Genomic DNA, 24,585 nt, shown 5'->3' with positions numbered 1-24,585 from the left:
TCTCTCTCTATATATATATATATATATATATATATATATATATATATATATATATATATATATATATTATACTGCTGAATCACAGATGAATCTCTATACAGAAAACATCCACGGAAACCTTTTGAGATGAGGCTGCAAGCCCATATAACCAGCACAACCGACCAACCACCGCGTATCTAACCGAGTGCTCAGGACAACGTCGTCTCCCCTCCGTGGGATTAAGCTCGGGACTTCAAAGAATCTGACTTATGACAGACTTTTAAACGGCCGAAAATTATGCTATCAGGAATTACCATCAACTTCGTCTCGAGCTGAAGGAATTTCTACGAACTTTCTCTCACAAAAAAGGAAGAAAAAAAAGAAGAAAAAACTATAATCAAAGACATTATTCGGACCTCTCTCCGTTTTCCCAATAGACAGAGAGAGGCAAAAAACGAAAATGCCTCGTCGAGGTACAATCCTCGGCTCATACTAATTAAACGAAATGTTTTAAACTCCCTCAAATTAATTAATGCTAACAAAGTCCCTGTTCTCTCTCTCTCTCTCTCTCTCTCTCTCTCTCTCTCTCTCTCTCTCTCTCTCTCTCTCTCTCTCTCTCTCTCACGTCAAATTAGCCTGATGGAATCTATGTTTTACGGGACTGTCCTGGTGGGTCGTTGGTGACAACATGATAGCATCTACGATTTAAAAGTGAAATATATTTCCTTTGATATACGAATTATTCAGCTAAGGCTTTTAAAGATAAGTTTATAATAGGCCATTAATAAAAGACGTATTAAAAGGGAAACAAATTGAAAATATAAACGGAGACGAATCTTTCTTTTAAAGCTTAAACTATAATCAAAATTATTCTGGTCTAAAATGATCTTATGTCAATATTTAGTTTAATTTTGTTCCAGGTTCTAAAACATTTTTTTATCTAGAAATTTTTTTTATATAAATGAAAGCAATTTGATATTTATTCCTAAGTGGAACTTATAGCTAAAAATATTTAATAATAATATGAACATTGGCCAATGATTGACTAATATTGATGTGCAGGAAAAGCGAATTATTAGAAGAATTGAGAAAACTCATTATAAAATCAACTTGCAAAATGCAGCCATTTTATTCAATAAAACTAGCCTCAGAGAGGGTCTTCTTTCTTCGAATAATAATAATAATAATAATAATAATAATAATAATAATAATAATAATAATAATAATAATAATAATAATAATAATAATACAAATGATTATGGCCTTAAAATAATTTTATGGCAATGTTTAAATTTCCAACTTTTTCAGGACTGAAAAAATTTTTTACGTAAAACTTTTTCCTAAATAAAAACAATTTTATATTTATTTCACAAAAGGCATTGAATATTAAAATCAGTCTTGCCTCATTAGTAAAATGCTAGCGCCATCAAAATCAAATAAACATGTTTTTTTAAATGCAACCAAATCTAAAAACCTTTAAAATTTTACATATATACCCAACAGCTTTGCTAAATTATAAAGTTAATCCATTAGCACCATATATTAAGAAAATGTACGATTTCTTACCACAAACTAAATAAAAAAATATTAAAAAGCTGATATTAAGAAACTTAACCCAGATATCACTATTAAGGCACTTGAAAACAGTCCTTGGGAACCTGATGTGAGGACAACAGGTCACAAGTCACAATGAGGCTGGATAAGCCCCCCCAAAATTTATAAAGCCAAATAAAAAAACTTGTATTATCCAAAGGAAAAATAAACCAAAATCAATCCTTATGACACAATCACGTAAGGACTATTTTGACCCAAATCTACCCTTGAGAGTCTTCCCCCACTTAAAACAATGAAAACCAAACCTTATGGAAAAGGTCCTTAGGATCTCCTATCCCTTACCATCTTGAGGTGTCGTAAAGGCCTGCATATTTGAGGGCACCCCAAGGACGCCCTTGTAGTGTGGAAGCAGAAGGAACCAGTAGGATGTGTACGGCTCCAGATCCTCCACTGTGTAAGTGTTCCTACTCTGGATTAGGGTGTAGCCTAGGATTCGAAGATCTGTTGGGGGAAGAAGTTGATGAGTTGATTAGTTAAGGATACAACGAAATGGTTGATTGGTTAAAACAATAATTATAATTGGCGGAAGAGTTAATGAGTTGATTGGTTAAGAACACTGTGAAATGGGTGTCTGATATTTGTTTGATTGACGAATCAATAACACTATTTTAATTAATATTGTTTGGGGAAAGAGTTAATGAGTTGATTGGTTAATGACAAGGTCAAATGGTTGATTAATGTTTGCTTGGTAAAGGGAATAATCAAAATGGGTAATTTATATTGATGGGAGAAGAGTTAATGAGTTGGCTGGTTTATGACGCTGTCAAAATAGTTGATTAATGCCTGATTGGTTAAAGGAATAATTAAAATTGGTAATCAATGACTGGTTAAGAACACTGTGAAATGGCTGATTAATATTTGTTTGATTGAAGGAATTATCAACATTGGTAATTAACATTGCTGGGGAAAGAGTTAATGAGCTGACTGGTTAAGAATACTGTGAAATGGTTGATTAATATTTGTTTGATTGAAGAAGCAATAACACTAGTAATTAATATTGTTTGGGGAAAGAGTTAATGAGTTGATTGGTTAATGACGCTGTCAAATGGCTGATTAATGTTTTCTTTGTTAAAGCGATAATTAAAATTGGTAATTAACATTTCTGGGGAAAGAGTAAATGAACTGACTGGTTAAGGATACTGTCAAATTGTTAATTAATGTTTGCTTGGTTAAAGGAATCATTAACATTGGTACATCATTAATACTGCTCTGGGAAGAGTTAATTGGTTGATGACACTGTCAAATAGTTGATTAATGTTTGATTGGTTAAAGGCATTATCAACATTGGTAATTAATACTGCCGGTGGAAGAGTTAACGAGTTAATTGGTTAATGACACTGTGAAATAGTTATTTAATATTTGTTTGATTGAAGGAACAATCAAAGTTGGAAATTAATATTGCTGGGGGTAGAGTTAATGAGTTAATTGGTTAAGAACATTGTGAAATGGTTGACTACTATTTGTTTGATTGAAGAATCAATAACGTTGGTAATTAATACTGCTGGGGAAGAATGAATGAGTTCATAGGTTAAGAACACTGTGAAATGGTTATTTAATGTTTGACTAGTTAAAGGAATTATCACCACTGGTAATTAATATTGCAAGGGAAGAGTTATTAACGAGTTGCTGACATGGTTAAGTACACTGAAGTGATTATTCATTAAATACTTGGTTAAAGGAATAATCAACATAGGTAATTAATACTACTGTGTTATGAGTTCTTAATGAGTTAGTGATACGATTAAGAACATTGTGAAACGGTTAATTAATGTTTGCTTGGTTAAAGAACTTATCAACATTGGTAATAAATATTTGTTTCAAGTTATGAAAGACGAAAAACCTGTGGAAAAAGTTAATGGCAGTTAATGACTTGATACGACGCTAAGTAGACAATGATCTCGGTAAATAATAACTTGGGTTAAGGATATGGTGAAAAGTTTGTAATTTTTCCAGTTTTACAAAAAAAAAAAAAAAAAAATTCATAAGTTCATCCTTACGACAACATCGACTGGCAAAGACGAAGAAAAAAAATAACAAAGAATATACGAGGAGCATCAACAAACACAAAAAACCTCACAAACGAAAAAATTTAATCACAAACAAACAGAGTTTACCAAAATGCCTTAAATTAGTTTGAAAAAAAAAAAACCACCCAAGGAGAATTTTCTTCTACATTTCGTAAAGTTTTTCTTTTGAAATTGACAACAAACAAAATAGGAGAAACATCAACAAACACAAAAAAACTCACACAAACAAACCGAAAACCTAATCACAAACAAACAGAGTTTACCAAAAATGCCAGCACTCGTAAACAAACCAAGAAAAATATTCTTCTACATTTCGTAAGGTTTTTCTCTCCAAACTTCCAAACTTGAAAAGGTCGAATTTGTCACGATAGATAAGGCTGAATTATGGATGTTCCCCCGGACGCTTTACCTAAGACAGGTAAGATTCAGGCTTGATTAAATTCCTCTAATTTGGCGAAAAGTCAAGCGAAAGGTCAGTGTTTTTCATTCTGGTAAAGGCTGGTTGATTGATTGGGTTGGTTGAATGTTCATGAATTTGTTGAGAATTGTTTTTGTTTATCTGTTTTTGTCTGTTAACGATTTGGTTGTGGTTCTATTCGAGTAGTTGGCCTTTCTGGATAATAATAATAATAATAATAATAATAATAATAATAATAATAATAATAATAATAATAATAATAATAATAATAATAATTTAACCTATTCATCTAAATTTCAGTCCAATTTCAACCAATTCGTCTACATCTTGGACAATACCTCTACCATTACAGGTAAGTTATAGACAACATTTCAACCAATTCAGTTAAAATTTGGACAATATTTCAAACCAATTCAGGCAAATTCTGGACAACCACTACATATAAAAAGCGAGGAGAATATTTTAACCAATTCATTTTAAACACAAATGCCTTATTAACCAACCAAATACTTCCAATTGGTATAAAAGACCAGGGAATTTTAACCGGTTCACTTACAACACGAACATTTTTTAAGCAATCAAATCATCGCAATGCACGAAGAAATTAAAAACTGAGTGAGTATTTTAACCAATCTGCATGAAAAACAAACGTCTTATTGAAATTTTGTCTAGCCATTTGAAAACGTTCCACTAAGTTAAGAAGTGAAAAGAACATTTTAACCAACTCACACCCACTTAATAGGTCTTAGAAATATTTTCTAACCAATCCCACCATCCCATAGATTAAATACATACATAAATTAACCAAAACAAACATTAATTAACCAAAATAACCAACTCATGTAAATTAGAAACATCTCACAACAAGTAATAAATGCGCCGAAGTTTCTTCGGCGCAATAAAGTTTTCTGGACAGCCACTGCAGCGTATAATCAAGGCCACCGAAAATATCTATCTTTCGGTGGTCTCGGTATAATGCTGTCTGAGCCGCGACCCACGAAACTTTAACCACGGCCCGGTGGTGGCCTATTCTATATCGTTACCAGAAGCACGATTATGGGTAACTTTAACCTTAAATAAAATAAAAACAAGTGAGGCTAGAGGGTTGCAATTTGGTATGTTTGACAATTGGAGTTTAGGTGATCAGCATACCAATTTTCAGCCCTCTAGCCTCAGTAGTTTTTAAGATCTGAGGGCGGACAGACAGACAAAGCCGGCACAATAGTTTTCCTTTACAGAAAACTAAAAACAACTGCCAATTTAAAAACATTTAAGCGAACAGGACAAGACCTCAGGTAAATTTATACCTTACCTGAACATTTGGGTGGGGCTGGAATGTCTTCAGTAGTGGGTCCTTGTTGGCTTGTGTTTCCAGGTATGGTAGGTACCAGGTCAGGGTCTGGAAAGGCAAAGGTTATTTTGGAAATACACTGACTGGAATGGAGCACTATATACACACACACACACACACACACACACACACACACACACACACACACACACACATATATATATATATATATATATATGTTTGTGTGTGTATTTTTATATATAAACACATAAATATGGAAATTAACTGAACATTGAAGCCCAATAAATACTAACTACGAGAGAGAGAGAGAGAGAGAGAGAGAGAGAGCCAAAGAGAGAACATTACAAACAGAACATTACAGCACTAGACATAAATATTATATCACATTAACGTTAAAGCCCAATGGACAGCAATTGAGAGAGAGAGAGAGAGAGAGAGAGAGAGAGAGAGAGAGAGAGAGAGAGAGAGAGAGCTACAAACACCACACCAATCTACTGAAAGAAAACGAATCCTATAGAAAACGGGAAGAGAGGCGCCCTAACCCATATCATTCAAGGGGGGACTACTCAGGATCTCCATCCAGTCTTCGTCGTCGTCGGGAATGAGAGCTTCTTCGTCAGGATGCTGCGTCGCCTTCTCTCTCAGGGTGTCGCCGGGACTCTCGTGGTGGGGGAAGGACCCTCTGGTGGGCGTCTAGGTGGTGGTGGAGGCGGTGACGGGTTATGTCGTGAGTCTGAAGCTGTTGTTGGACCCGCAGGGGGACGTACCCGAATCCGCGTTGGCACCCTAGAATGAAGAGGCCCTCCATATGCGTCGGTCGGCCCGTCTGTTGGGAAATGTCACGGGGAGAGAGAGAGAGAGAGAGAGAGAGAGAGAGAGAGAGAGAGAGAGAGAGAGAGAGAGAGAGAGAGAGAGAGAGAGAGGGTGCCTCGGCCCGTCTGTTTGAAAGCATCATGAAATGTGGGCGTCTTTATTATATGATTTGAATTTCACGAGAGAGAGAGAGAGAGAGAGAGAGAGAGAGAGAGAGAGAGAGAGAGAGAGAGAGAGAGAGAGAGAGAGAGAGGATTATGTATCCACAAACCAAAATATATGGTTGTAGATTTAAGGCTCAGTGACACCACTCACTTACTTAAAAATGTTCTAATGTTCAAAGTCATTATCATGAAAAACCAAGAACAATATAACAGAGAATATAAAAATAAAGTTTCAGAAAACTGATAAATAAAGTAAATCATCAAATAACATAATAAAATGAAAGATATAACCATTGAATTTTTCACGATTAACAAAAGAAATTTCTAAAACCTCTCGAATTTTTTAATATTCAACTAATTATTAATTTTCATGACGGATCTTCACATCAAGAAATGTAATATTTACATATTTCCGCGTTAAAAATAAATCTCAAATATCATTCTCAGAAATTTCTACATTCTCTGATATTTTTCACTACTGTCACCAAGCATACTAGGCTAATACTGCTATTACGACTACCATTGCTATTTACTAACCACAAGGTAGAAAAAAATTCCTAAAAAAAAGGTGCAAAATATTTTACAAAAATTACGCAAAAACTAAAAATTAATGAAGGTGGATTTTGACGTTAACATTTAATTTTCATAGTCTAAATATAAAAAAAAAAAAAATATGTAAAACATTCTGATAAGAATTTTATATTCCAGTCTAAAAATATATATAAAAAAATATATTATATATTTTATAATATACATAAGAATATATATATATTATGCATATAACATACATATATATATTTAAATATATATATTCATATATATAGGTATGTATAATATATATATATATATATATATATATATATATATATATATATATATATATATATATATATATATATATATATATATATATATATATATAAATTCTGTTAAAAATAACATTTCTCTTCAATCTATGAATTAAAAATAAACACAAAATTCTGTAAGACTCATTCGACACCAAGATTAATCTCCAGTACAATTCCACCTCACTTAATGAGTATGTATTTGCCCCTGTCTCGCATTGGGAGATGATATATCACGCTAAATATGACATATTATATATATTTCAAATACGCCCCAGAAACGACATCTGGTTATACGACAAGGCTAAGATGAAAGCGACAAGCTGCGACTAGGGGTCAGGTTTAATAGCTTCTGACAATTAGAAAGAAGTTGGGACTGGATTTCTTTGAGAGAGAGAGAGAGAGAGAGAGAGAGAGAGAGAGAGAGAGAGAGAGAGAGAGAGAGAGAGAGAGAGAGAGAGAGAGATTGCAACTTTGGAAAATATAAATGTTACATCAGCAAGTCTGGAATATATATATATATATTAAACATACCAATATATCTACTTCCTTGTCATTTCTTCTCCTGAAATTGGGTAGGTGCTGTAAACAAAAAAACCAATTAATAAAATAAAAAGCCCCTATACATAAATGATAAATAAAAAAAGACTTAAATATTAAAAAAATAACCCTGACGGCAAAGATGAACCGCCCCTGCAAGAAGGAAGGTTATGTCAAAAGATGTGGGGGAAAGGTATGGTTTAAATAAGCGAAACGCGGAGAGCAAATCCCGTAGAGTTTCCACCAGATACTCTTCAATAAAGTTTAAATCAAAGTACACCAATTAAGGGTGAGGAAAATCTTATATATTCTCTCTCTCTCTCTCTCTCTCTCCCCTGCAAGTGGATGAAGTTTGCGAAGAAAAATAAAAGCATCGGAAGGGGATCTGAAAATGAATTTAGAAGCTGCCGCTGGACTCTCTCTCTCTCTCTCTCTCTCTCTTCTCTCTCTCTCTCTCTCTCTCTCTCTCTCTCTCTATATATATATATATATATATATATATATATATATATATATATATATATTCATTTATACATTTAATATATATATATATATATATATATATATATATATATATATATATATATATATATATATATATATATATATATATATATAGAGAGAGAGAGAGAGAGAGAGAGAGAGAGAGAGAGAGAGAGAGAGAGTTGAAAATATAACCGATCATAAATCAGAACAGGTAGGTCTGCTCCACTCGTTATTCTTAAAAGAGTTTTTATATATATTGCCTTTTCTTCTCACTCAGTTGGGCAACTGGTTCGAGTCTACACCTTATTGAAAGTCTCATTAATTTCTGTACGTGTGAAGAGAATTTTCGAAGTTTTCTTTTCTAATTTTTGAATTTTTAAACCTTCTGGAATTTATTCCTTGCTAAATTTTTTTGTTTGTTTTTAATTATTTTAATATATTTAATCATATTTCAAACAGGACTGTTTCGTCCATACCCTACAATTGCTCAGAGATTAACTTAAAAATTATTTTTTAATCAAAGAAAAATTATAAATAAAAAATAAAGACAAATAAAAAGTAAAAAGTTCAAGGAAAAATATAAAAAGTTTAAGGGAAAATATAAAAAGTACAAAAAAATAAAAAATATAAAAATAAAAACAAAAGAAAAACAAAATATAAAATTTATGATTAAAAAATCAACAAAAACTCGATGGAAAAAATTCACCAAATATAAATAAAAAACTTAAAATATCATAAGTGAATTAGCTTGTTTATATGCAAAAGTCCATATATAAAACATTTCCAAAAAAATAATTTTATTAAATAAAAAATAAAACTACTCACCAATCTCCAAGCCAGAGTGGCGGATCGGGACGAGGTGGGCGCCGGGTGACCTTGTTCCAAGGTCGGGTTCAGAAGGGCGGCCCTGGCTTCGACTTCGTCCACCCCGACGATGCCCATGCTGACGGAACCCCTAGCCACGCCCCCGCCCACGACGTGCACCGGAAGCATAAGGCCCCTACCTGGGATGAAGAAAAAATTCGTCTGACCAGTGACCTTAGTTTTAAATCGATTTAAATGGTTTTGGAACACCTTACAGGCCATCTCTTCCCACATTTATCACTTGGTTTCTGATTTCACCTCTAATTTTAAATCCTTTATAATCCTTCCCAAATTGTCTGGGAGGGGTTATGTTAGGGTGAATGAAAATTCACTAATTTTGTCAGTCCCCTCCCCCCGTCTCTCTCTCTGGCTTCTTTCTATATATATATATATATTATATATATATATATATATATATATATATATATATATATATCATATATATATATATATATATATATATATATATATATATATATATATATGTTACTAATTTATATATTACTTTTATAAGTACTCAGCAGTTAATACTTTCTCTCTCTCTCTCTCTCTCTCTCTCTCTCTCTCTCTCTCTCTCTCTCTTCTCTTTTATAATTACTATATATATATATATATATATATATATATATATATATATATATATATATATAGCATATATATATATATAATATGTTAAAATTACTTTTATAAGTCCTCAGTTAATACTTTCTCTCTCTATATATATATATATATATATATATATATTAATTTTTTATAATATGTTACACACACATATATATTACTTTTATAAGTACCAAAGCAGTTAATACTTTCTCTCTCTCTCTCTCTCTCTCTCTCTCTCTCTCTCTCTCTCTCTCTCTCTCTCTCTCTCTCTCTCTCTCTCTCTCTATATATATATATATATATATATATATATATATATATATATATATATAAAATATATATATATATATATATATATATATATATATATATATATACATATATATTACTTCCTTATTCTTAGCAAGCCTCTCTCTCTTCTCCCTCTCTCTCTCTCTCACACACACATCCCAAACTCTACATACTTCCATAAATCCCAATCAGACAACGGGTCACAACGAGGCATTTGACCTAACAAGACCCCAAAACCTTACCTCATTAGAGGCCATGCAAGCCCAGTGCCCCTCCTCTTCAGAGGTCACGTGGAGGTTGTCCGCCTCGTCTACGAAGGCGTCGGTTGAGGAGGACCTCGAGGAGGTGGAGGAGGAGGAGGAGGAGGAAGCAGACGAAGAAGAAGAAGGCGCCCTCTGGAGGGAGCTTTCCTCCCCCACCAGGATCCTGGGTTGTCCGCCCGGGTAGGCCCACTGGTTCTCGTCTGTTGGGGGAAAGAGAGGAATTTTTTGTTTGCTCTAATTTTGAGTTTATCTTAATTTTACTTTACTCTAATTTCCTGTATAATGGTAAAAGTTGATTTTTTTCTATAAAATCTAGTTTTGTACCTTTAATTAAATATGAGGTAAAGTTTGGTTTTGTTTGAATGATTAGAACCGTATTGTATAAAGGTAAATCTTTTATTTTTATGGAAAGGAACTTTGATGTACTCTAATTTGAACTGATTTTAATTTTACTTTAGTCTAATTTTATTTTGTTACAAGGTAAAAGTTAATTTTTTGTTTATTTTTTAATTTTGTACTTCAATTTTTAGGTATAAAATTTATTTCATACCTAATTTTTTTTCTAATTATTTTCCTCTAATTTCTATCTGTAAAATTTAGGGTTTTTTCCTTAAAAATGTGAGGTAAAGGTTGGTTTTGTTTAAATGATTAGAAATGCATTGTATAAAGGTAATTTTTTTCTTATCAAAAGGAAGATTACTTTTCCCAATTTTAACTGCTTTAAATTTAAAAAATTTTTTGTGTAAAAGTAAAAGTTGATTTTTCTGGTTTTTATTTATTTTTACACTAAATCTTTTTTGATAAAACTCAGTTAAAAGAATGGTTTTCTTGACATGATTAGTAACGGGTTCAAATTTCCTTGTTTTTAAGATGAAAATTCTTTTATAAAAAGTTAATTTTCAACATATTTTTAGTAAAAAAAATTTGTATAAAAAATTAATTTTGAACTTATTTTTCAATGAAAAAAATTTTTATAAAAATTCTATACTTATCTTACCTTCAATAAATTATGTTTTATAAAATAAACTCGATTTAAACTTATTTTTAGTAAAAAAAAAAAGGATAAAAATTATATTTTAAACTTATTTTTCAATGAAAATTTTTTTATAAAAAATTCTATACTTATTTTATCTTCAATAGATTATGTTCTATAAAATAGTTAGATTTTAAACTTATTTTTCGTAAAACAATTGATAAAAAATTATATTTTAAACTTATTTTTCAATGAAAATAATAAAAAAAATCTATGCTCATTTTACCTTCAACAAATTATGTTTTATGAAATAAAGTAGTTTAAACTTATTTTTTACTAAAAACAAATTAAGTTTGATAAGATATTTTAGATTTTACACTTATTTTTATTAGAAAAAAAAATGTTTTATAAAAAATTAGGTTTTAAACTTAGCTTTTTAGTTAAAAAAGGTAAAAAAATTAGGTTTTATACTTAATTTTAATTTAAAAAATGAGATTTTAAACTTATCTCTTAATAAAAAAATTGTTTTTACAAAGACAAAATAAAAAAGAAGACACAGAGACGGTCATAAATGCGGTTGAAAAAGAGGAAGAGAGAAAGTTCTCTTCCACTTTCTCTCATTTTCTTTCCAGCTTTCATTTTCCCTCGAGACAAATTCACCATTTAATTTTCCACTCGGAAAAGAAAGGAATTATCGTTTCTTTTTTTTTTTTTTACTTTCTCTAATCCACCTTCTTCAGAAAACTTTCTTCTTTTATTATTTTCTTTTATGCTTTCTCTCCCTTCCCTTTGTTGGGGAAAGCATTGCTCTTTTATGGGTCACCTTTCAAGTTTCCTGTTCTTATACAATCTTTTTTATTTCCTATTTTTTCCTATCGGCTTTATACTCTCTCTCTCTCTCTCTCTCCTCAAAACAATTCCCAACATAAAGAAAATGTCTCAAGTCAATCGGCTCAAATTCCCACTTTGTTCTTCTTCCTCCTCTCTTTCATCCATTATTCAGTCTCTCTCTCTCTCTCTCTCTCTCTCTCTCTCTCTCTCTCTCTCTCTCTCTCTCTCTCTCCCCCATGAAATTTTTCCCTCTATTTCTGTATACTTATCTTACCAAACTTATTTGTTTTACTTTCACCAAATTATTGTTTTCAGGACTCTCTCTCTCTCTCTCTCTCTCTCTCTCTCTCTCTCTCTCACCCTGTCCACCGGCGTAGGGAGCACCCGCCTCCCTCGGGTGGTTCTCCTTCACCCAAAACACCATGGGAGTGGGCGTGGCAACCACAGGGCAGCTGATCTTCCTGACGTGGGTGGGCGTGATGACAGCTATTCGTGGGCGGACGCCCCCGTCGACTCTGGGGGCCTCTGGAGGATAGGAAGTAAAGTTAATTATCTGTCTGTGTATCTATATATCTATCAATCTATCTATCTATAAATATAAATGTATATATACATACATAAAAACAGTGACCCCCACGATAAAGGAAAATCTATCTACCTATTTATCTATTTTTTTCTAAATGTTTATCTATAGACATATAAATATATATACCTATATTCTTATATACAGTGATCACAAAAAATGAAACTCTGCTATGTGCTGTCTAAATCCTCACATACTGCCAAGCGAGTTTAATTGTCTATCTGTCTATTTAGCTATCAATCTATCTGTATTTATCTATCAATCTACCTTTTTATATATTTGTCTATCTATTCATCTATATAAATATATATACATATATATACAGTGCTCCCCACAAAACAGAAAGCTCCACTTTCCGCTACGTCTATATCCTCACCTACCAAGTTAGTTTATTGGTCTATCTATCAATCCATCTGTCTATATATCTATCAATCTACCTTTTTACCTATTTATCTATCTATATACAAGTATATAAATATAAATAAACATACAGTAACCCCACAAAAAAGGAACAGTCCACTACGCTCTACATACTATTCCTCACCTACTAACAAGCGAGTTAAATTATCTATCTGTCTATCAATCAATCTATCTTTCTATGTATCTATCAGTCTACCTTTTTATCTATTTACCTACCTATATGTATAAATACATATACATATATATACAGTGATCCCCACAAAACAGGAAACTCCACTTTATGTTAAGTCCGACTGCTCACCTACAACCAGGAGCGAGGTGTTGGCCGCGTGGGAACCAGCCTGGTTCGTGGCCTCGCAAACATAGACTCCCTGGTCCTCCGTGACCAGGCGGCTTATGGTCAAGCTCCAGTCCCTCCCGACGGAGGAGCGCCCCACGGGAACGATGCCGTCGATGCGGCGCCATGTCACCTGTGAAGCAAAGCCATCAATCAATTTCTCTTTCAGAGCATGTGTGAGATGATGTAGACATATGCACAGATGTGACATCAAGCAAAGGACAGCTTGGCTGTCAATTTTGCACCTGCTGAAAGGAAAGGAAAAACTGTGGAAAGAAAAAGAAACATGTGTTCAAGGATCATGAAAGAGCTGTGGAAAAGAAAAGAAACAGGTGTTCAAGGATCAGGAAACAGCTATGGAAAAGGAAAAGAAACATGTGTTCAAGGATCAGGAAACAGCTGTGGATTAGGAAAAGAAACAGGTGTTCAGGGATCAGGAAACAGCTGTGGATTAGGAAAAGAAACAGTTGTTCAAGGATCAGGAAACAGTCATGGAAAAGGAAAAGAAACAGGTGTTCAAGGCTCAGGACAAGTCACAAAAAACTTTTCCACAAACCAGGTACCTGAAGAAGGGGAAAGAGTTATACAGGTAAGCAGACCAATCACACCTGTTAAATGAAAGTCACTGGTATGCAGGTATAATAAAAATTCATGCAAAACTTAACAGTCTTTCTGGAGCCTCTAACTAGAAAGAGACGAGTCTACAAGGACGACGACAAGTGGAGCAAGGGTCAGATAAGGGTCAGAGGTCATTCTGGAATCAGTAACAGGAAAGAAAGTCACAGAAATTCACATATGTAGGCAAGGTGAAAGGTTAAGTAGATTGAGTGGGTGCTAAATCGAGTCCCTTAACTTTACTTCATGCCATAAAATGAATATTATTTTGCTGTAATGACATCCTGAATTTTGTCAAGAATTTGAAAGTGAAAAGTAAAATGATTTTACTGAAGTCATCATTTTGAATACAGACCAGTTAAAATGTGTCCTTTCCTTTAATTTCATAAGATTATATCACATTAATTAAGTCAGCATCAAAAATAATAATTTATTCTGAATTCTGATTGTTGATTCAATTTTTGTTCATTAAATTTTTCATATTAAGAGTAAAGTGTTTTGCTGATAAAATCTACAAATGAAGACACACACACACACACACACATTATATATATATATATATATATATATATATATATATATATATATATATATATATATATATATATATATATATATATATATATATATATAAATAACCTAACCTAATCAATATCTACAAAAATTTAAATCACCCAAAAGGAACCACGTACAACCCACTAGAATACTTTGAACTTTCCACCTGCCTCTTTAGGCGAGAGAGAGAGACAGACCGAAAGATTATGAAAAGAGAGAGAGAGAGAGAGCAGATTGAACACCAACACCCTGTATTTACCGTGAATATTCACTGGTGACATTTAAACCCACAGTTTATTGGGAGGAATTATTCAGTAAGGGTGGCCCTCATTCCATGGTATTTACCTCGCTCGCAATGCGGTTTGCGTGAGTCTTTTGTTTTCTCTCTCTCTCTCTGTCTCTCTCTCTCTCTCTCTCTCTCTCTCTCTCTTTGTCACTCACTTTTTTATTTCCTCTATGTCATTTCCTGACTTCATTTTTCTCTCTTAAGTACTATCTCTCTCTCTCTCTCTCTCTCTCTCTCTCTCTCTCTCTCTCTCTCTCTCTCATTTTCTCTCTCTCATTTTCTATTTGTCATTAGTTTTTTATTTCTTTCCATATGTTATCTTTAACTTCATTTTTCTCTTAGATACAAGCACACATTACTTTCTCTCTCTCTCTCTCTCTCTCTGTGTGTGTACAGCATTCCCTTAATTCACAAGCAATTCCCACCACCTTTTCTCAATTATCACGGAAACTGTCTCTATTCTACCCAATACCAAAATAATTTACTTAATAATCTCTGTTTTTGTCATTTGCTGTGACAGAATTCAATCTTCCAATTTAATTATCTATTTATTATTATTATTATTATTTTTTTACATTGTAATACTTACTCATGGTTAAATGGTATAACTGTATCAGCAACAGTAGCCTTCACGTCTAGGTTGATAATAATAATAATAATAATAATAATAATAATAATAATAATAATAATAATAATAATATTATTATTATTACTATTATTGATATAAATATTACTATTATTATAGTAATAATATCTTTAACATTATTATTATTATTATTATTATAGTAACAATATCATTATTACTTTTAAAACAATAATGATAATAATAAAATAACAATTTAATTATTACAATTACTATTATTATCATATTACATTTACGATTAAGATATTATTATAATATTATGATAAAAACAATGATAATTTTATTATTATTATTATTATTATTATTATTATTATTATTATCAATGATGACACAGGTATTTCAGGCCACTTTATCAATCTGTTTCAAAGCAGAAAGGTACCAGCTGACGAATTGACAATCAGGCCATTCCTGATACTGACGCTAATCCAGAGATTAATAAGCCATTAACGTAACTCAGCGGGGAGAGAGAGAGAGAGAGAGAGAGAGAGAGAGAGAGAGAGAGAGAGAGAGAGAGAGAGAGAGAGAGAGAGAGAGAGAGGTGTGATTGACTTTGACGTCGTACAAAATTTGTGGAGGAGGGTGATTAAAAATGTTGAAGATTTTAAGTCATACCTTTTTGGAGAGAGAGAGAGAGAGAGAGAGAGAGAGAGAGAGAGAGAGAGAGAGAGAGAGAGAGAGAGAGAGAGAGAGATATGCCACGGGTTTGATGCCCTGGTAAGCAGAAAAGCTTTAGACACATTCTATTCCATTCCACTGAGCCTCTATTGATCTATGCAAGGAATTATGTACCTGCATGCAATCAACTGGGGAGGGTCGCCAGCATACCATGCAGAGGTATGGTAGGTAACTGTCTGCTATCACAACTATCAAGGCTCCAGGGAGCATCTGTGCTCATGGTATGCGTGTAACAAGTTCTTCTTCAAGAATCGAATGGGATATTATCGTCCCACTTGCAAACCAACGTCCACCACACTGCAGTCTTCGCTCCGTATACTTAAGGTGCCTCCACTTTGCATTAAACATGTCATAAACATGTCTTTGACTTTTCACACACACATCACAAACAGGTTGCATACAAGTTAATGACTTATTGGCAGTCCTAACCACTGCCTTTTACGGTTAACCAGCATTTCCCCAGACTCGTTCTCCATATACGGTCATTAACTTGTTGTCGACCTGTTCGTGATTTATATGTGACAAGTTGATGACATGTTTTACTGTAGTGTGGCCTTCTGTGTGCAAGATCTCTGATGCAGTTTATCCCGTAGGTCTGGATACAGACTCAAATCTACTTCCGGAAGTAACAAAGGACATCCATTACATCATTTAGTATGCAATCAATACTTCAGAGATCAACAAGGTATGCAACTTCGTTTACATTTCATTGTAACTGCACTTTATGTATGTATGTACACACACACACACACACACACACACACACACACACGCATATATATATGTACTGAGCTCCTGTAGGAACCACGAGATTTGGAATACCCAGACCTTTACGGAAGCTGAAGATGAGTGGAGATTATTGCAAGTGAAAGCACTTTCCCTGCAAGTTACCTCAATCTCAAACACAGACAATCAACCAAAATAAAGAAAATAGGAAAAATGAATAAAAAATAAAAAAGGTACATGATTGCAACACATTGACGAAGGTTTGTACTACACTCACAGCTATTGACTTGTTTCAAACAGGTCTTTGATTTGTATGCAATTAGTTGCAGACAAATTTATGACAAATTTTACAGTAGTGCAGACGTTCCCCGAAGCTAACTAAAATATCCGAAATATTCCCGTTAAAAAGGTACATGATTGCAACACATTTACTACGGTTAGTTCTCCACTTAGAGTTGTTGACTTGTTCCCAACCTGTCTGTGATTTGTATTCAACAAGTTGCAAACATATTTATGACAAATTTTACAGCAGCGTAGACGTACCCTGAAGCTAACTAAAATATCTAAACCGCCTGAACTATTCCCGTTAAAAAGGAACACGACTGCAACACGATTTCCAAAGAAAGGTGCCAACGAAAAGAGAACCGAACCCTTTTTGACTAAATAATGCCCCCGTCGGCGATGGCGTTACAGACGTCCGTGCGTCGTGAATGCCGAACGGACAGCGGCATACGAGAGTGCAGTTTGAAACTTCGGGTGACTGACAAGGCGGATGTTTGATAAATGTCAAACGCAAGAGTGGATGACGACTGCCGAATTTATATTGGTGTGTATTTTCTTTCTTGGTATAGTTTTTTTTTTTTATTTGGTTTTAGATTTTATCTTCCTTCTGTTTCTTTCATATGTTAAGTTTTTAAAATTAAATTTTAATATACTGATTTTTTAAAAGATTATTCTAATTAGATTTTGGTTTTTAATGTTAATTTTTCTCTCTTTCGTTTGAAATAAAAAAAAAATTACATTTTGTTATGGTGAATTTTTAATTTAGCTTTTCCTTTTCAAATTTTAATTTTTTCTTACCTTGCCTGTCTGTCGTTAGCAGTTTTTTAATATAAAATTTTATAATACAACTGTTTTTAATTTATTTTTTCTTACTCGACTTTGGTTTTTACCTTAATTTTTTCTCTCTCGGTTGGAGTTTTTTAAAATTAAAATTAAAAACTTTATTTTTATCTTTAATTGTTTTTATGCCACATAACGCCAACAAACCAATTGTGAATCTCTTTCTATCCAGCTTAAATTCTAATGTATATCATACGTTTTATATCCTTCTAGAATTTCCCACTTTTAATTCAAATTTTACAATTTTATATCCTGTGTGGAACAACCTTTATATCCTACATCTTTCTGGATATACATATTCAAATTTCCACTTTATATCCTGCCGGGAATATATCCTTTTATCCAATTAATTCTATCCTGCTAGTATAATCATTCGTATTTCTGCATCATTTATATCCTGCTAACACAATCCTCCATAATTCTCATTATATCCTTCTCCTGCATCACTTTACATCCTACGAAGAGTAGACTATATATTTTATATCCTGCAACGGAAATTATTCCATTTTTATATATCCTGCTTAAATTCCTCTTTATATCCTGCAAAGAATACCAGGTTATGTTATATCCTGGTAATAATATAATAATCCCCTTATAATATATTCAGCTAAAATGATCTTTTATAATGTTCTTTTTCACGTATTCTAAGCCTGACTCACTTATATCCTCCTGTGAATGTTCCTATATTTACATCCTGATACAGATGACTGATCGAATGTGCTAAGTGGCGTCGCAGTTAAAAAGGGGCTCAGAGCATAGTGTTAATAAGTGACACACTTGCAACGAGTCTTTAGGATTCTGGTAACCAAGAGAGAGAGAGAGAGAGAGAGAGAGAGAGAGAGAGAGAGAGAGAGAGAGAGAGAGAGAGAGAGAGAGAGAAAGTTCTCTTAACCCTCATCAAATTAGCTCCTATCTGAATATTTCACTGTCCAGGGGATATCACTGTCTTGCTCATAATTCAGGAAGTTTGATAGTGACAGGGTTGCAATTCTATATACATACGCACAAACTCACTTACATACATAGGCACACACACACACACACACACACACACACACACACACACACACACACACATATATATATATATATATATATATATATATATATATATATATATATATATATTATATTAGCTTTCAATTGACAAATCAGGGATCAGCTCTCTCTCTCTCTCTCTCTCTCTCTCTCTCTCTCTCTCTCTCCACACAACTTCCACAACGTCATTCCCAAACACATACAACAACCCACAAACAAATTAATTCATCCCATCACTTCACAAACAACGATAACCATGACCTCACTCCACAAACAAAATAAAAACATACTTTATTCCCCCAAATTCCTGCACTGCCATTCAGTGTCAAAGCCACGATAACATATACCTGTCCCTTATGAACTATTTAAACCCACTTCCAAAGACACCCATAGTTCACACCTGTCCACAGGTGTGAATTGGACACGTACCCTCAATCACTCAATCTTACCTGTGGCTCTGGGACCCCCGTCGCTACGCAGGGTAGAGTGACGTCATGGCCGGACACGCCCACCATGCTCTTGACCACGCCTCCCACTCTGGCCGACACTGGCGGATGTACGATGTTTGTGAGTTGACAGGTATAAAATTTATCAAGTTTTTGGGTTAAATTTCAACTTCAAAAAATCAACCATTACTACAAATTACATTGAAAGTGAGTATACTTTAAATGTAATTACGTAATTTACATGTAATTATATAATTTCCATAGTTGCAACATACTAGATTTCATGCAATATTGAATAAATAGTTGCCGGATTGCACCGGATATATAAAGTTATATATTTAACTTGCCATTTAAAACTAAAATAACAGTGACAAATGCATTGAAAATCGACATAAGTGTAATGAAATTACGTAAATAATTCTTTTGTTGAAGTAATTTCACTGAAAACCCGAGTTTCCTATATTATCAAAATAAATAATTGCTAGACAGTACCGGCCATGTACTCACTAGATAAATATTTGACATCTGAAAGATTAAAAACTCTTAAAAAATTCACTAAAATTTCAATTTAATATATCTGTAATGATTTCAAACGACAAAGTTCTACAATAAGGATGATCTGATGCAAATTTCATGGACAAATAACACGGGGCGGCTGACGTGAGCTTCAACGAAATCGTACATTCCTTGAAAAAGTCATTTCCCGGATTGAAGAATTCCATAATCAATAGTTGCACACCTGGCATAATTTAACAGGTAAATCTCTTTTTGTATCAAAGTACAGCATTTTTACAACACCGACCTCGACTTCGTCAAACCACTGGATCGCAAAGTCGCAAATAAACAATCAGCTCTTGAGGTTTAGTATTCGTAGAATTGTGAGGACGCTAAAACAGTGTTTTGTGAACACGAAAATTACAGGTAAATGTCAATTTAAATGCCTCTCTCTCTCTCTCTCTCCTGTGCAGTCTACACAAAATGTCCGCCAAAGAGAACCATTTCTGCTGGGTCGTACTGTATTCTGCGTGAATTATTTTATATTATTTTTTTTTACAGACGGGGTTAACTATCTGACAAAATTTTGCAACTGGCAAGTTACGGGGATTTTTCATGCTAGTTTTGGACGGAAGTCTGCGTCTTATGTGTGAAAATAATAATAATATATGATGATTATTCCATAAACATGACGATTTTACAACCCTGATTTTAAAATCGTAGGAGGTGGAAAGTCTGAGTGAATACTCACTAAAATATAATACATTGGAACAGATAATTGAGTCTCAAATAAAATTTACAAGTTATGAAATAGATAAGAGATTCTATTTATGCCAGGGATAAAAGTTATCATGTAAATTGCCCATCCGCTAAATTATTAATCTATACGAAAGTTAGACACTAAACAGAACAGATTCTAATCTATACGAGAAAGTCTTGATAATTTCAAGAAGAATTTTACAAAATTTAAACCACATAATTTCTTGATAATTTCAAGAAGAATTTTCCAAAACGCACAAGATTCAAACCAGATACATACCAGGTCAGGTCGCAAACGAAAGCAAGATTTAAGAATATTACACTATGGCAGGAAAGCTCCACCTGCTCTACTGAAGTGACGATGATATGATGTTTTTAAAGCGTTCGGACGTTTATACTGGATTGTCTATCGCAAAACTCTACTGTTCTGTATCAGTCCTTTTAAAAATTTCTAGACAGAAGAAATAATATATATATATATATACAGTAAAGTAAATATATATACAGTATATATATATATATATATATATATATATATATATATATATATATATAAATCGAGTCAAACAATTAACGCAAAAAAGTAAAAAATTACTAAATATTAACAAACCTATGACAAAAAAACATCCTATTTAAAAAAAATTCACACGAAACAATCATCACATTACAAATCACGTAAACAAACAAATAAAAATCTAATAAACAAACTCAACACAACAAAAAAAAAACACCAAACAACACAAACGAACTCAAACTAGAAAAAAAAAGGTAACAGCAGCAGCTAAAGAAAATACAAAAAACGCAAAAACGTAAACAACTGATATACACAAACCATAGACTGTCAACGTCGCAGCGTGAGACACCCTCTGGTCCGCCATATTGGTCACGACGCACTGGTACTCCCCTTCGTCCCCGGGAACAACATGAGTCACAATGAGGCGGTTGCCCTCCTGACGAAACCTGCAGGGGAGAAACGGAAGGTTAAAGAGGAGAAGTCCCTCTTTCCTCCTGTAGGAGAAGAGGAGAAAAAGAGGAAAGTTTAAAATAGGAATTAAATCATATACGATACAGATTCACACCACCTAAGCGATCCTCATTGTTAGATTAAAATTAACAGCTGGAGGATGGTAGGGGGGTTCACCCCTACTCCCCGCCTTTCCCCCAAAACGCTCCCTGCCCCCAGGGCCATCGGAAGAACTTCATTGGAGTCCCTCAATCGGAAAAATCCAATTAACGAGACGAAAGGGTTAAAGCACGTTCTCCAATTTCGTTGTAGAGAAGACTCATCATCAGGAGGTAGGCCTTCTGTCATTTATGCAGAATTCCCCCCTTTGTAAATCCTACAGAGTATCCTTCGGTGATAGAGGATCCTGTCCTGTGGATTCTATAGAATATATATATATATATATATATATATATATATATATATATATATATATATATATATATATATATATATATATATATATATATATATATATATATATATATATATATATATAATTTTGCATATTTTAGAATCTTTCAGTTATACAAATTTCGGTTTGTATATTCTACACTACAGGAAGATATTCTATAGAATGTACCGAGGCTATTCTATATTTGATAGAAAAAACAAAGAATTATAGGGTAGATACGAAGTAATTCTGTAGAATTTACAGAGTAAAATTCTATAGCATTAGAGTTTACGAGGAAAATTCTGTGTTACCAGGGAATAAGCTTAGAATTCACGATAAAATTCTACATTTTCGTTAAGATATTTCTAGAATTTAAAAAAAAATTCTAAAGAATTTGTAATGAGAATTCTAGTTTATTGTAGAACCCTCTATAAAAATCTAAAAAAATTCTGTTATCGTTATATAAGCTGTATGACTTGTAACTGAAATTCTGTATCTGACTGCATTCTGTAGAATTTACTGAATAAATTCTTTTGTTTCATCCTGAAGAATTAGAAAGCAGATTAGGGGTAGTCTGCTGTAGAATTTACAGAGGGAACTGTGCACGAATGGAGATAATTCTGTAGAATTTACAATAAATTCTACATTTTGCAGTACATGCCTCAAATTGAGAAAGTGGAATTGAATTCATTCTGTTGGACTTATGGATGGAAATCTACAGTAATGGTGGATATTTCTCGAATTTACCAAAGAAATTCTATATTCTACAAATTCTACGTCATGGAATTATGGCAGAATTTACTAAAGAAGTTCTGCAATTAATATTACTACAGGAGACTGAAGAGGAACTTCTGTGGAATTTCCTACGGAATTTTATGTAGTACAAAGATTTTCTGTAGAACTCCCAAGGGGAAATTCTGTATTTCAAAATACCATTAAACAGAATTCTATCCTAAAGAATTAGAAGGTAGAATGGAAGCTATTCTACAGAATTTTCAAGGGAAATTTCTGTAGAATTATTTCTTATATTCTGAAGAATAAAAAGAAATAATTATGGCGATACAATCAATATGGATTCAGCCCCTTACAAAGTACAGACTTCACAATTACGGAAATAAATCATTAAGGAACTAATACGGACATCAAGAACTATAATGCATTAATATGGAATCATAAGACACATAAATATGGAACTATCAAAATAAAAAAATTTTAATTAGGAAAGATGATATTGATAATCAGATCATATAGAATATGTAAATTAACTAATTAGGGAACTAATATGGAGATGAAAAGGGACAAGTCATTGATATGGAAGTATAAGACATAAAAAAGGAACTATCAAAATAAAAAAACAAGAATAATCATTGCAGATTTGTGCCCTAGTAGGGAATCTAATATTGGCATGAAAAAAAAAAGACTACAAATCATTAATATGGAATCTTAACACATAAATATGGAACTGTCAAAATTAAAAAATTAATTAATAAGCAATAATGATCTCATACACAGAATGACCTCACCTGTGCCTAATTTGGGTTTAAAAAAGACTCCAACCAGTCTAGGAAGCATAACTCATAAATAGGGATGACCTTTTGGGGGTCACACTTAGAAACAATAATGAATAATTATCCCTCGACCACCCCCTGGTAGGCTGGAAACTAATACCATGAAAATCAACTCATTAATAGGTCTTGAAAGAGAACAGATAAATAGAACTAGAAATTAAAAAGTAAGGAGAAAGAGAGAGAATCAATTGATTTGAACAATTAATGAGTTGAGATTTTCCTGAAACTTTAATAAATATAATTTGATTTACATTTAATAAATTTATATTTACCTGAAATGTTGAGAGAGAGAGAGAGAGAGAGAGAGAGTCTCGCCCTCGAGACCCCGAGAGCTGGAGTCAGCCAATTTGAATAAATAATCAGATAGGTCTTGAAATTTTGAGATATATATTTTGGTCTATACTTAAAATTATTTGAGATTCACCTGTTAAAAGAGAGAGAGAGAGAGAGAGAAATCAATCGATTTGAATAATTAATGAGAGAGATTTTCAAATTGATTTGAATAAATTAATTTTAAGAGATTTACATTTAAGAAATATATTTTGAACAATACTTAACGATTTGAGAATTACCTGATACATTGAGAGAGAGAGAGAGAGAGAGAGAGAGAGAGAGAGAGAGAGAGAGAGAGAGAGAGAAAATATTCATTTGCGTAATTAATGAGTTGTGATTACCTGATATATTAACAAGTATATTTTGATCTACATTGAATGATCTGAGATTTACCTGAAACGCTAATGAAATATATCATTCTTTTTTTCAATAAGGGTCTCAGGTATCAATGTGACTCATTGCCGCTTGTCCCAGACCCCTTAAGATCCCATGCAAGTCTTTATATAGATCTGGAGAGACTGAGAGATAATTTATTATATATACATATCAAAAGAGATCAATTAC

The 24,585-nt window shown here is 32.9% G+C and overlaps 1 protein-coding gene across 1 annotated transcript in view; it reads right to left on the bottom strand.

Annotated features, from left to right (window-relative positions):
• The window catches only part of LOC136855778 (roundabout homolog 1-like), a 348,007-nt gene that overhangs the window by 12,213 nt on the left and 311,209 nt on the right, over positions 1-24,585 (bottom strand). Inside the window, exons 8-17 of the mRNA XM_067133135.1 lie at positions 21,556-21,784; positions 19,473-19,570; positions 13,328-13,496; positions 12,384-12,548; positions 10,194-10,419; positions 9,024-9,198; positions 5,970-6,176; positions 5,893-5,938; positions 5,351-5,437; positions 1,876-2,034 (exon numbers count right to left, since the gene is read on the bottom strand). Of these exons, the coding sequence (XP_066989236.1) occupies positions 1,876-2,034; positions 5,351-5,437; positions 5,893-5,938; positions 5,970-6,176; positions 9,024-9,198; positions 10,194-10,419; positions 12,384-12,548; positions 13,328-13,496; positions 19,473-19,570; positions 21,556-21,784 (1,561 nt within the window). The remainder of the gene's footprint in view (positions 1-1,875; positions 2,035-5,350; positions 5,438-5,892; positions 5,939-5,969; positions 6,177-9,023; positions 9,199-10,193; positions 10,420-12,383; positions 12,549-13,327; positions 13,497-19,472; positions 19,571-21,555; positions 21,785-24,585) is intronic.

Source organism: Macrobrachium rosenbergii, chromosome 33 (genome assembly GCF_040412425.1).
Source record: "Macrobrachium rosenbergii isolate ZJJX-2024 chromosome 33, ASM4041242v1, whole genome shotgun sequence".
In the NCBI taxonomy this organism is placed as follows: domain Eukaryota; kingdom Metazoa; phylum Arthropoda; class Malacostraca; order Decapoda; family Palaemonidae; genus Macrobrachium; species Macrobrachium rosenbergii.
Note: the sequence above shows the minus strand (reverse complement) of the source record. Positions and strands in the feature narration are given on the sequence as shown.